Raw genomic sequence first — 15,003 nt, 5'->3', positions numbered from 1 at the left:
CATTGTGGTGGGAATGGAGATCCAAGTACAGTTGTTCATGGTGGAAAGCTATTAACATGCAGAGTGCTCTTTAAAGCTCATTCTGTATGAGTACAATCCATCACTCAGCGATCTGCCTGTAGAAATACTTTAGCAGGAAATTAAGAACAGAGCAGCTGGTTATCTACTCTTTGTGTATTCTGCAGGTTGTATTTCTGCTACTATTTCAATATAATCATTATGAAAAGGACTCACTGAACTATTTGCTACTAGCCTGATCCCTGTCAGACTCTGGAAGAAGTTGCATGATACGTATCTGAAGGAAGCTTGAAGCACTTTATACTGGAACACAGGAAGGGTGAACGTTTCACCACACTTCTGGTCCCACTGAATAAAGTTTTGTTTGCTAAACTGCATTTGCTGCAGACAAAAGAGTATTATGTTTCAGTGAAGCCCGACCTCTACTGTTGTTCCTCTGCATTCTTCTAACATAGCAGCACAGCTATAATTATAGCTGTCCTTGATCCTGTGGGATTTTCCCTGTCTGGAACAATCTCCCTGTTTTCCTTCCCCACTGGAACATCTCTTCTGTAGGAGGTTGATGAGGGTTTACCTCTGGGTACAGAAGTGACCACGGCCAGACAAAAATGGCCACAGGCAGGCACAAATTACAGCAACCAGTTTGGACAGAACCAGAGGGTGTGCATAAAAGTATTGGCAATTCAACTCCTTCCACTTGGTTTAACAGTACGTTGGAAGTCCAAAAATACAAAACCGCATGTACTGAATATGGTTGTGGGACACAGCCTTGGGGGCTGAGGTACTTCATCACTGCGAGATAAAATGCCCACTTATCCCTACTCAGAAGGATGAAGAATCCATTCTGCAAGTCTGCTCAGCCAAGAAGGATTTTTTTTTTTTTTTTTTAATTTGCTACAGTAAGTCAACATTCATTTAAGAGAGAGGATGCACCTCAGAACTGACCTTCAAAGGCAAGAGCTGGGCTCACAGGGAGGGAGGAGGTGGAAGAACTTCTGATCCCTCTTCCTCCTACTCTCATCTTGTCACTTCAGAAAAAGAAGCTAGCACTGGAAGAGCTATCAGCTGCTGCTCTTATTTGCAGACAGCCCGTAATGCAGACAGAAGTTTGTTGTACATTCTCACTACACTGGCACTTAAATTCTCCTGCAGGCAGAAATGCAATACTACAAGCTTTGGATCCTTGGATTTCTTCCTCTCAGCGACTTCTACAAGCATGCAGTACTCTCCAACACCTGTATGTGGCTGGTGGTAGAAGACAACATCTGATTCAAGAAATAGATCCGACAATCCATTTCATACAAACTGAATTTAGAAAGAAAAAAAAAAAAAAAAAAGCTTAGAAAAACTATTAGAAAAAGAGAAGTTAAGACATGGCATCTGGAGACAACTACTCTCACCAACAGAAGTAGCATTGATTCGGTTTGGGCTTTATACAGCTCTACACACAGGAACCTTGGAGGTGCCATTAGCATTGTGGCACTGGGATTAACAGGGGAGAAGCTGCGCTTGAAATTCAGCATGAAATTGAAAAATGGGCTATCTGGCATGCTTATGCCAGATATTGCTGATGTGAATATAGGTTTGCAAAATCTGATCTTGTGCACAGCAAGAATACAGTGCCCTCACAGAACCAGAGACAGCTAATTTTTTATATACATACATATATTTATTTAGATATATGTAACAGTGCTAAAAGCTACAATTAATACTTAACAGTGAAAGAAATCTCAGAGGAATCCTGTCAATTCAATAACGCTGAGGATGTAGCTCTTTGACATTGCTTCTTCTGCGTTATCAGAAAAACTGTGATTTGAATGTTTGTTCTTCATGTCTGATGGATTTCTGTGCCCCAGATATGTTGACAATAGGTGTCTGTGCCTGCTCCTGATAGAACACCTCTCTACTTACATATAAACAAGGCCCTCAAAATACAAACAAATCTTCAGAAACAGTAAGCTCCTGCAAACAGGACTTGAATATTTAGAAAGCTGAGGTCAATACCATATTAATATACAGGCCTCCTCTCAGCTGTTCCATAGTACAGACTGCTAAATAGCATGCATCACCTAAAGTTTTCCTAGTTTCTTTTATTCCTCCTGCCACCTCATTTTCAGGTGTTTCCTTTCAGCGTAAACTTGCCCTTCTCTTGTTTCTCTTTCCTACTACTGCTTCCCCCAACGAGTTAATCAGCTTGCTTTGTATGTGATCTGTACTGAAAAATTTAACAGTAATAAATCCAGCAAGGGGAAGACACTTGTACCTGACCACAGGACTATATGCTGTCTGCTTGATTAAAGAAAAAATGTGACCTTGCACAACAAAAACTATTTTCATTCATGGGAAAAAGTGACTGTACCTAGCTCTCTGTTCTTGCTGCCACACGTCCCATTGTCCCTGACGTTCCTCCAGACATCACACAGACCGCGAGGAATTCCTACAGCGACCAGACATTTCCTCTTCGTTTAAAAATAGGACAAAATGAAATCGGGGTATCTACGATTCTTTGAAAGATACCACAGAGCCATATAAAAAGGGATACATGTTAATTAATCTGGATAAGACCATAATCCCCTTCTTTAAAAGCTAATAGCTGTTAACATTTTATAACCATAGTTTTATAGCTCAAGTCCATTACATAAAAATGTTGGAATTAAGAAAGGTGTCACTTAAGAAAGGTTTCTGGGACTCAAGCAGTGATATCTGAATTTCAAGAACTCCTGCCTGAAATGCAGCATAATGCTGTACTTCCCTCTATGGACCACGCACTCTCGCCTCTTCAATAACAGAGAGAGATCTGCTTATAATAATAGTCACCTCCAGAAAATAAGTCAAACCCTTGCTGGGTTGCAGCGGCCTGTGGAGATGACCGGTGCTCCCTGCTAGCTGCACAGAAAATGCACAGCAGCTCAGAGCTCCTGGACTCTGCAGCAAGATGCCAGGAGTCACTTAAGCTGAATCCATGGCTCTCTGCAGATAGAAACGTATGTCCCCACACTGAGAAAAAGCTGACACCACAGAAGCTCATAAAAAAAGTATGAGAGCATGTTTTGCAAATCATTTAAGAAAACTCTGGTACAAATTAACAAATTAAACACAAATTAGATCACTCACATTCAGATTTTACAAATGTATAAAGGGAGAAGTAATCCAGGGAAAAAACACCAGGTTAAACCCTATTTTTTCCCAGCTGAACACAAACAGCCGATAGACAACTGCAAGAATTTAAAAGTGCTCTGCACATCCTGTCAGGTGAATTTATTTTCTTAGCGTGACTGTTCATTAAACACAACCTTTTTGTTCAAGTATTTAGCGCTCTTTCCCCTGCATCATTCTAACCAACCATCTCTTGGATTACTTCCTACTCATAACAGCGCAGCGCAGCAAACAGCAGAGCAAGTGCCAAAGCAGGCTGCCTTCTGGCACTCTCCCTCTCCCTCAGCAGGTATATCACAAAGTTTATTTTACAGAAGGAAGGATTAAAAAAAGGAAATTGATTTAAGCAGAATTACAGAGAGCTTTTTACCTAAATTAGTATCAGTAACAGATGAATTCTGTCCCCTCCCGTGGTCTCTCTGCACCTAACCTGCCTCAAAGGAAGCCGCTAAGCAACAGTTGCTCAAACAACAGCTTACCTGGCCCTGCCGTCCGCCCGCACTTTGCTGCAACTCTGAGGCATTTCTACTTACGGTCATGAGCCCTGCCTGTTCCATTCCAGTTTGGCAAAAAGGTTAACCTAACCTTTAAAACAAAACACTGGGCTATTACATGCTTAAGGAAGTCAACAAGGCTTGCCACAAATCGTAAAAAAACAAAAACAAAAACAAAAAAACCCACAAGACAAAACCCTATTTCAGTTATTTGTGATACACAAAAATAGCTAGTAAGAGACAACAGATATAAATAGCAGAAGTATAATAAAAGTATTTCTTACTCAGTGAACAAGTTTATAAATAGGGTTGGGACAATAACCACGAGAAGCACAGTGCCCTGGTAGAGTGCTGGAAGGGCACTGGTTACACAGAACCACGCAGGCAAGCATCCCAGGCTCAGAACAATTCAGTGTGAGGAAAATATGATTTTCACAATTTCATTTAAATGGTCAAAATATAAACACTGGGTACGAGTAACAAGTTACGTTGATAAAGCATTTATTAGCACTGACCATTGACCAATGCTTTGGGCAGAGCGCTGAACTGTGCTCCTATCCCTACTAGACAATAGCAACAACTCTGCATGAGAGCAGCCTTTTAAAGCTAAAAGCACATCAAGTTCAATTATGAAACCAATTTGTTTTTTTTTAATCTATATTAGGTTGTTGGTGTTGTTTTGTTTTGTTTTTTTTTTTTAAAGAAAAAATGGGGCTAGGAGTGCACTCTTCTAACTGCAATGTGCAGCAAATTTCAGTCTTGGTATGCTATTTTTACAAACTTTGTAATTTCGTTGTAATGGGCACTGAATAGAGAGAACGCTATATAAAACCTCATTTGTAACATGATATTGTATAATGCAAACACATGGATCATCACCACGCTTTCTGAATTTATCTCAGAGTCATGCCACAAAAGTGAGAGTTTAAGGACAAAATAGAAACAGTCTGTGCAGTCACCCATCTGAGCACTGCAGTGAGGTACCAGCAGTGATTTAACCACAAACATCCCAAGAGTGATTTGGAAGTGATTCGTGTGACAAGACTGGCAGCATCTGGATGAATCCCAACAGTTGCCACTATGGATTAGTTTTAACTCAGTCTCAAAGGAAGCTCTTGGCCTGCACCTGTATCAATAAACCAAGCACGTACGAACTCGAGTACAAACACACGACCATCAGGACTGCTGAACGGTCACTGAGCATCCCCGACACTCCTGTCCCATGTGCTGGGGAAGGGAGGACGGGCTGGCTATATGGACACAAGCGCCGTGCTGTGCCACTTGCTCCAGGCAGCAGGAAACACACCACGGTCTGTTTTAACTACTAGGAAGTTTGCAGGTTTAAAGACTTTGTGCCCACGGAAGTACATAAGCACTGCAGTTATGTGTTGCCTGACAGTGACCACACTATACCGCTTCTCCCCCGTGGCACATCCAACATAACCTGTCCCTGCCCACTCTGCAGACATCAAAGCTGCAGTTTGTCTGTGAGAGGCAGCTCTCATCAACTGGTCGTCAGAACACCTCAAGCTTTCTATGGTACGCTTTTTCCATCACACCAAGATTTCTGTGGATCATTTCAACTCCGTCTTTCTGCTACCTCTGTTCTCCACAAGGAATGCCATCACCTCTGCTCCAACACCCCCGAAAGGGAGCCCTTGCCATCCTGAGCTCCCAGACTGTGGTGCCCCAAGAAGCTCTCTGCCACATTGACTCTGCTCCTGGAGCAGACGCTAAAAGTCCTGACATACTTAAAGAACTTAACAGCCTGATGTCGTGATAAACACCACAACATGAGCATAAACATAACCATAAACACAAAGGCACTGAGCTGTGTTGCACTTTCACACCATTGCCATCAATTCAGAGTGACACACCTTGAACTCGTCCTTTCATTTCACAGCAGAAGGAAGAAAACTGTTTGTAGAGCTGCGGTCATGTCTAGCAATCCTTCTGTAGTCCGTAGAGCAAACAACCTGAGGGAGCCGGCTAGTGAGTCATTGTTTGCCTTTCCCCACATTTTAGCAAACTTCAAAGCAGAAAGTTTTAGTCACATCTGTTATGGAAGGAAACACCATCTTGGGCACACTGATGCTCACATTCACCTTGTTGAATCTCTGAAGTGACAAAGATCCCTGCCGTGCTCACAGCGCATTTCTGCTCCTTTCCCAGGTAAAACAAAGGAGCTCCTGCCTCTGCTGGCTTTGGCTCTGCAGTTCAGAGCCAGTCACTTCATCTGGAGGTGACAGCTTCAGGATACCAGCTGCTTGTGGTGGTGAGCTGGGCTTTGAACTTATTTTCCTTCCAAACTCCTTTCCTCCCCCTCCTCCTCAGCCACACCCCCAGAGGCTGCTTGCACTTCTGGAATGTATTAAGTTCACCTCTCATTATTTCACCACTGACTCCTTTGATTCTCTCCTCTCTGCATACAGTTTACGGATTTTTTGTGTCGATTTTTTTTTTAAAGCATATGAGAATTATCTTTCATCATCCTAATTTAGCTAATTTGGGTGCTTGGGGGAATTAATGCCTGTTTTTAGTATGAAGATAGTGAGATTCTCCCCACCCTGTTTTCTGAGGGTTGCCTGATCTGAAGAGAGGAGACGGCCTTCAGCTCTGCCTTTACAAGGCACTTGCTTGGGAAATAGGAGGTGGTGGATCTATAGGGAGGGATTTTAAGAGGAATAAACTGAATAACCAGGAAACTGAGTTAAAAGATTGCAGATACAGAGTAATGTAAAATTCAGACAAAAAGTTTAACCAAGGCTTAACTTTAAACACAAGTATAAATTCCACAGACTTCAGTGAAACTATTAATGAGTTTATAATTATCCGCATGGAAAAATTGGTTCCCAAACTAAGGCATAAGATGCTTTTTTTTTTTTTTACAAGGTACAAATCTGAGGATTTCAGAAAGAGCTTGAGGCCCAAACCAGCTGACTCCCACTGATTAACATTAATGCAATTAAAATGGAAATCCTCCTTCTGCATAAGATTCATTTGCATATGGCTTGTTAGCGATGCTATCATCCTCTGCACTCTGCCCTGGAGAGATCTTACATTACGGGTGAAAAGATGTGCCATGTCCCTGAGCTCTGACACTGCTGGGAAAAAATGCAACCAAACCCTTTGGGATCATATGCACGCTGACTGATCTCAACTCATCATTCAACATTAGGAACTTCAGTGTAATCACTTTTCTTGCCAAAAAGACAAACAGCTTCAGGCCAGATTCATTTATCCTGGGCTGAGGATGGACATCATGTTGAGTATGAGTCAGCAACTGACCTCACCACGGGCACAGCAAACCACCTCACAGGTTACGTTGGGAGGTGCATGGCCAGCAGAGAGGTAGAATTTGTTATCCCCCTGACTCAGTGCTGGTATGGACACACCTGGAATACCTCACCTAGTTTTGGGTCCCTCGAGTTCAAGAACATGGAGCAGGGACAGCAGAAGGCTACAAAGATGGTTGGATTGAGAAAACATGACCTGTGAGAAGAGGCTGAAGGAGCTGGCCTTCTTTAGTCTGCTGAAGAGGAGGTTAAGGCAACATCTAACTGCAGCAGGGGTAGTTTGAAAGATGTAGTTACAAAGATTACGAATTAAAACTATTTTCAGTTCTATCAGAAGATTTTAAACCTTGCGAAAGCCCCAAATTTAAGCTTCTGAGGTTCAGACAAGATGCCAAGAAAAATCTTCCTTAACTGTAGAAAAGCTGCAGTACTGGAAACATCCTAAAGCATGTGCAAAATCTGTCCCTAAAGGTTTTCAGACTGAGCTTTAAAAGCCACATCTGACCAGGTAAAGTGTTGGTAATAGTCCCACCCTGAGCAGGAGGTTGGATCAAAGACCTTCAGAGGTCCTTTCCAACCAGCATTTCGACACTGTGATTAATCTCCAGCTGAGTTTAGATTGATCCATTTACACAGTTTGTCCATCCTTTTCCCACAGACGTTGTCGTCTTCTATTGGATCTGCTGCTTCAAAAAATCAAAGATACTGCTGCTGATTGTACTCCCAGCTCTTCCTTTCACTCCTAGCAAAGCACTGCTGAGTTGGTAACGGTCTGCTGCACGTCATACCGAGAGGAGTAAATATGACAAACCCCCAACACCGTGACATGTATCTGACACATTCTGCCTCTTGGCAAAGACACTCCTAAGCACAAGAAATCTAAAACTGTAGAATTCTTTCCAAAATTTGGAAACTAATGGCAGATCAATGTATCAGAGATACCTTAACTTCAATAATTGGGCACATATTTCCTGGGGACATGAGCCCTTCCATTTGCCTCTCCCTCTTGCTCTGACAGTGCTACAGGGAGTACAAATTATATCAGCACCAGGGCAGGAGAAAGAGCCTAAAGGTGAGCTAAGTTCATCTCCATGGCTGGCCCAGGCTGGGCAGCGTCACTGCCTGCAGACCACAGCGAGAACCCAGGCTGCGTTCTCTTCCCCCAGCCCCCTGGTGCTGCGCAGCAAGAGGCAACCCCACTGAGGTCATACCTGAACCGTGTGGCCACCTGTGCATTCACCAGGGCTGTGATGTAGTGACACATCGCAGGGAAATAACCTAACATCACGTAACATAAAGGAGAAGCCGCCTATAACTGCATCAGAAATGCTCCCCCACTAAAAGCAAAAATGAAAAGCCTTGCTGAGCAAACTTTGTCATGTATTTGGGAAGTCTCCCAGTTTAAAAAGTGCAATTAGAAATGCAGTTAAGCACGTCAGTGCAATTTTTGGCCTCTCACTAGAAGCACAAGTGTCACTGGTGACATATTTATCTGTCACACTATGTGCTATAGCAGCATATGCCCATAAACATTCCTTTTTACAGTTCTCAGCTGCTGTGTAATTGCTTCTCTTTTGTTCATAGTATGGCAGTAAAACTGTTAATTAGTAAAGCTAGCCACAAGCAAGGAACACGTATCCTTCTGTCTTTATATATATCAGTTGCTTGCAAAGTCCCAAGTCTGTTGAAACTGATTTTAAGTCAAAACTGCTGATTCTTGAAGCATTAACCTAGGTTATTTATTCACGTGAACTAAAAGCCTCATCTCCACACATGACACAGCAATGCTAAAGGATACAAACAAATATCCTTGAAGGCAAACTGCCAGTACAGGCAACAATATTGATATAAGTATATGTAAGAGAAATTAGAGGCAAGGAACCTTTCTAACATAGACTTTAGTCTGCTTCAGTGACACTGTCTTTGGCACCAGGAAAGTTATTTTTTTTTTAAATCCTTATTATTTTCTTGACCTTCATCTTCAGTTCAACCATTTTTCTCTGTAGTAAGTTTCTGAAATTGATTGTGATTTTATCCCATTAAACCTTTGTTTTTTTCCTTGTCAAAAAAATGTGCTGTGTAATGCATAGATTCACTTGGCAACGTTCAACGACAACTTCTAGAAAGAAGAATTTTTAATAATAATCTACAGGATAGTGGTTCCAGCACCTCTTAAAATGCATATACTGATGTTATATCTGTTAATTGGAAGAAAAATTTCTGCCAAAACCTACAGTTAGCAGCACTGCAGTATACAATGAGGAAATGGAGTGGGAGTGTATATATATATATATATTTTTTTTTTAATTTATGGAGATTCATTACTGTGAGGCTAAACAGGTGGTAGAGCAGCTCACAGCTCTTTTGGGACTGATTGCCACTTTGATGATACTCATATCAGAGTTTCCAACAAGCTCATAGACAATGTTCTAGAATTAAAACACCCAATTTCTGCAGGGGATCACATACTTCAGACAGTAAAAATACTCCTTTTCATTAAAAACCAAACAACAAAGCAAAAATATCTCACAGCAGAGTGGCTTGCTTCCTACAAATCTTGGTCACCTAACAAAGTGGTGAAGGGCTGTGATGTGAAGGCTGGCTACCAATACACTTCCTGCAGAGTTCAGCTGAGGAGTGTTGCTTCCAGTCACACCAAGATTCAATCTTTCAAAACCATCCAGTGGTTGGTTTCCCAGTGTAATGAAATGTCAGTTGAGAAATCTTGACGCAACAGGACAAGAGGCTGGCACTTCCCAGAGGCAAATCTACCCTTAATACTAACACATACCAGCAAGAACTATGGCTTTTTTATCTTTTCCTTCATGTGTATTTACCATTAATGCTTTCTCCAGCTGAAATTTTAAACTTCTAGGAAGGTACTTCATCTTTCAATGCATATACACTACACAACATTTAACAAGGCAATTTTTTGTTCCCTTAAACTGAAGTACATTGTCCAAGAACATCCCTAGAACACAAATGCAGTTCTAAGCTCAACTTTTTCCTTTTTCTTTTTTGTAAACTCTATAACTTTTTTTTTTTTGGTCACTGTATTTTTTGTAATGTCTGGCAAACACATTGAAAAATATGCTGCTGCTTAGAAATATATAATCAATTTATTTGTTATATCAGCGTTTGACAAAGTGTGTACCAAGCACTATCTGGATGGTTTCCCTTGACACAATGGCATGCTTGCCTTACACTGGGTAAATATGTACTCACATTCCATAAAATAAGGGCCAGGTTCAATTCGCCACACAATTTGTCCTTTCTGTGTGCCAGTCACTCCACGATTTTTGGAATCCCAGAAATTGGCTGGAGAGTTCTCATCTGTAAGAGGAAAGAAAAAAAATTGTCACATAGTATTTAACATTTATAATAGCAGGGTTGCTTTTTTTTGTTTGTTTGTTTGTTCAAGAGGCCCAGACACAAAACATAAATTCTGTTAAAATAAATAACTAAATATAAAAGCAAACTGGCAAAAGGTAAACGGCTTCTCTTTTACAGTTGATAGATCAATTTATGCAGAGTGAGCAGACATACATACAACCAAAGTAAATATATGGTTTCCTGTAAGAGGTGGCCTGCCAAGGTAAAGCATTAAATCCAAAACTTCCCTGCCTCAATAGACAGGCTATTGGGAATGTATAGCTGCCTGTAACGTCATCACAGAGTTGCTACAACATATTATACAGTGGTCTCGCTCTGTGTTGTGGAAATCTAGCATTCACTCCTTAGCTGTGATGTATGGAATTGGTGTTAGAGGTATTAGGACTTGATTTATTTTTTAGAGGATTCCTGCAGTTTAGAAACTGGTGAGAATATCTTTATACGTACACCAAAAAATCTGACACATTCAATTTCCTGGCATGTACCGTATTACCACCTATCAGTAAACTAGAGTTAGAGGTCCAAAGAATTGTCACTTAGTAAGCCAGAAATACAAATGAGCAATTCAGTGAAATACATTCAAAAGAGGAGAACTGAGAAGTAAACATGAAGTCTCTGAAGATCAGCTTAGTACTATCAGTATTTTTCCCTTCCTAAGAAACCTTTTTGTCCTAACAGGAACAAAACCAGGTCTTGGGGTTTGTTTCCTACTTACCAGCCTGGGTTCAGACACCCAGCATCCTATTTGACTGAAACAAAAACAGAGGGAGAAGCTGTTTGAAGGGGTACGAAGACAGTTATCATGACCCAGAGGAAGCTGACATAAATCCAGCTTCTTTTGTACAGAAAGTTCTTTGGAAGTATGCATCGTGAAATGTTACAAGTGCATTTACGCAGCTGTTAGATAAACATACCTGCTGCCTCCAAGTCCTAATTCCTTCCAGTAGTGCTTGAAAACTTCACTCTCAAAATAAATAAATAAATAAAATTCCTTTTTTATTACCCAACTCTGAGTGCATTCTGCAACACTAGATGAAGAGGAACTCAAAAAGCACAGCCTGTAAAAGGCAGTCCATGCGCCTCAAAAATCTCTGTAGCTTGCAATGACACTAACTGAAACAATACTGTGGATTTTTGTTTATTTATTTGCTTATGCAGTGTACTTTCCCTATCCAGGGTCCCACTTCTTTCAGGGAGATATCTCATGGATTCCCAGAGCACTAATTTAACTTCTAGCGTATCTACAGGACTGCCTACTCCATGACACAATCTTGGTTATCCAAACCACTGCTACCAAAAGCATGCAGATTTTTGAGAAATTCAATGGATATTTGAAACACAAATACTTTTACACTATTCACTGTTCTAATTATGTCTAGGTAAATAAAGAGATAAATGGAGGAAAAAAGTTCCTTTTACATGCTCTGGTTCTTCTCAATAGCTGTATTTAACCAACTGGAGAAAAATCTGTTCATAATTCTAAGCAGAAGGAGAGATAATCAGTATACTGTGACCATAAACATGAATTGTTTGAGTATTTTCTTTTTCAGCAAATCAAGGAAGTTTGAAGGAGTAAAATTAGCCCTTAACAGTAAGATTTCCAACACTTCGGGTACAAGCAATTGTTCTTTGTTTTTTAAATCTGTAACTAAATAAAGCCAACAGAAATCTTTACCAGGACATCGGTGAGGTTAGGAAAGGTCCCGCATGAACAACATGCAAGGTAAGCATGAAATCCTGAGCTGATAGTTACAAAAAAAAAAAAAAAAAAAAAAAAAAAAAAAAAAAAAGCAGCACATTTTCTAACACCTTAATTAATAAAATTCAACAACAAATAAGATTTTCAGCCATTTCACCCTGGAATAGCCCATTTTGCAGTAACAAAGACCAAAGAAGAATCCCTGATACTCTGCCCATAGGCACATTGCCATTGCAACAGAAGGTGGTGGAGACGGATGGATGGAAAATGCTGACAGGCCACTGCCTGACAGCAATCCACTCAAATTACAGAATTTATTTTGGGCAGATATCATTTTCTCCTGAAACAGCTGATTTCTTCTACTTGTGTGAAGTTTTTTACATAGGGGATAAAACAACATTACTGATTTATATGGAAAATACAAACCCTAGTTCATGGATTTAGAAAAAGAAAGGAACCAAAGAGCAAAAGAAATCAAATAGCATGAAAATACTGAAGTATACCTAATACTGCAGAAATTTAACTATCAAAATTGTAACCAGAAGTTTAACTGTGATAGTCTCAGCGATATTCAGCTGGGTAAAACAAAGAAGCGCTTGACAGCATGAAAAGCATCACGTCAGAAGTCAAAATTACCACTACCTCATCTCTCCTCTTCTCCAAAACCTTTACATAGTACCCCTAGAGAAATTCAACTGTAAGAAGCTCTGCTCCCCTTTTAGCTGGTAATTGTTGCTGTTTGTGAAACTGGCTGCTGTTCTAGAATCTGGGCCAAAGAAAAGATATAAATATCCATTCCCAGAACATAAAATATGCAACCAAATATCATCCTTCTGCACTGGTATCTTGTCAAGTCAGTCTACACTGCTGAAACAAACAGAACAGTGGAAGATCCACAGTATAATCTTATCTTCTAAAAGCATGAAATATTACAGAAAGTAACTTGATTCTCGCTGTGCTGCAAGCCCCACACATATCAGGGCATGTGAGAATGTATGTCGCTCTGCAATAAAAGGCAGGTTGTAATAAATATCCCTGTACAGACTCTACACTGCCTAGTGCTCTTTGAAATCGCTGTGAAGCAAACCTGTTCAGAGTAATGTTTTCTCTTTCAGGCTTTGCCATCATTACAAAACCCTTCAAGGTGAATCAGGCACATGCAACGTCTCCAGCTTGTGCCCTCCATGTCAGCAGTTCATCTGTCCCCGTGTCCCCAGCCCTACCATGGCTGTGCAGGGGAGGCAGCTCCCCCTGCCAGCTGTCAGCCCGGCACAGCTATCTCACGTGCAAGGCAATACGCAAGTACTGAGTAAATGTATGGACAGCTGCATGAAAGATGGCAGCATCATTTTTACCAAGTTTGCACAATAAAACAGCACTTGTACAAGAGTAAGAGCCACCAGAAGCTCCAGTGCATCCATGCACCCTCTGTACTGCAGCCCAGTGCACTGGGACGCGGTCTTACCAGTGCAGAGCGGAGGGGAAGGACCAGCTCACAACTGATCACAACACATCAAAGGCAGCAGTTCAGCCAGGTTTCAACCCACAAAAAAAAAAAAAAAAAAAAAAAAAAAAAAAAAAAAAAACAGATACAGTCTTAGACAACAAAACAAGTTAAAAGCAAGAACTGCTACTGGTTGTTACCGAAGGCAGCCTGATATTCCCAGTGCACAGACTGCTCACGTGCAAACCAATGCTCATCTTCTGGTCCCACCTTCTGTGGTCTCTAGTGTTAGGCTGTGTGAGAACAGGCTTGTCTCCAGGAACACAAAGGATTTTTACTCTTAAAAACCAAAAGCATTAAAGAAGTTACAAACTCCTAGTAACGAAATATCGTGGATTTATTGCACAGGAAAAAAATGCTGAAGTTCCCTACTGCAATCAAATAACTTATTTATAGATGCTTGAACACAGAGCTCAGAGAGAAGGTGCTGCTAAAGAGATTCAGAATGTCACTGAATGGATTTAATTACATACGATTTTATAATTTTCATCTTTCACTACCGTATATGGATTTTTCTAATTCACAGCTCTGGAAAATCCATGCAGCTGAGCTTAGAAAAGATCAATCATGTTGGTAACAGCATTGTATCCCCACGTAATTCTGTTATCCTCATTTGGGATTTACCTCCTAATCTCTGTTTTTTCATCCCTTCCTGGAAGAAGTTCTATGCAAAATCTTTTTACGAGCTTGTATTGTTTATTCTTAATTTTAAAACTTAAATTAAGTTCAGATTGTCAGAACGCTGACCCCGTAGCATTTTGGGTTAACTTTAATAAATTCCTGGGCACCGAAGATGATGTGTTAGCAAGGGGTGTGTGTATTCCCAGCCCAGGGACACTCATAAAGCATTGTTCTAAACATTATTTCTTTCATCAGGTGTTCTCTTACAGTGTGCATCAGAGGAGCTGGAAGGCTGGTAGATGGCAAGGCTAAGTATAGGTTTGCCTCAAACTGAGATTCTCTGATTTGATACCAGTTTCTCTCATAAGCATACTGTTTAGTATCATCCTCTGTCCATTTTATGTTATTGTTTATCTTAGTCTTTACGACTTACAGAGTTGTAAATTAACAGCTGCATTGGAAGATAATCCTGAACTTAATTTTGAGTCAAGCATCAGGACATTTTTAGGATGGCATTTGCAGTGTAGAACAGAAGTCTGCTGAACAGGCATTCTACTGCATGGCTTCCAAAATCCCAGCCCTGCTGCCAGTAAGTGCCCCCCGCTTGATGTTGTGAGGAAAGGGTTCCAAGCAATAAAAGAGACCGTCACCAAAAATGTAAAATTCGCAAGAACATGACTGAGAGTACCAACTGTGCATTTTGAGCAACTGATGAAACAAGTTTCTAACACTAAATTTTGTGCAGTATTTTGTCTTTGTACTCTCATTTTAATCCTACAAATACAAAAAATTAGCAATAATAACCTCCGGGTAATCATTGCA

General features: G+C 40.7%; 1 protein-coding gene across 5 annotated transcripts in view; it reads right to left on the bottom strand.

Moving 5' to 3' along the window:
- HECW2 (HECT, C2 and WW domain containing E3 ubiquitin protein ligase 2) overlaps positions 1-15,003 on the bottom strand; it is a 164,502-nt gene that overhangs the window by 72,452 nt on the left and 77,047 nt on the right. For 4 of the 5 annotated variants that reach the window (XM_084523310.1, XM_084523309.1, XM_084523312.1 and 1 more), the window contains one exon: positions 10,190-10,297. In XM_084523310.1, the coding sequence (XP_084379436.1) occupies positions 10,190-10,297 (108 nt within the window). Of the gene's footprint in view, positions 1-5,545; positions 5,936-10,189; positions 10,298-15,003 lie in introns of those variants that run through there. The other variant, XM_084523313.1, reaches the window with a different exon arrangement.

The sequence above is a fragment of the Aythya ferina genome (genome assembly GCF_964211825.1).
Source record: "Aythya ferina genome assembly, chromosome: 6".
Classification (NCBI taxonomy): Eukaryota; Metazoa; Chordata; class Aves; order Anseriformes; family Anatidae; genus Aythya; species Aythya ferina.
The sequence above is the reverse complement of the archived record's forward strand: the minus strand, read 5'-3'. Positions and strand labels throughout refer to the sequence as shown.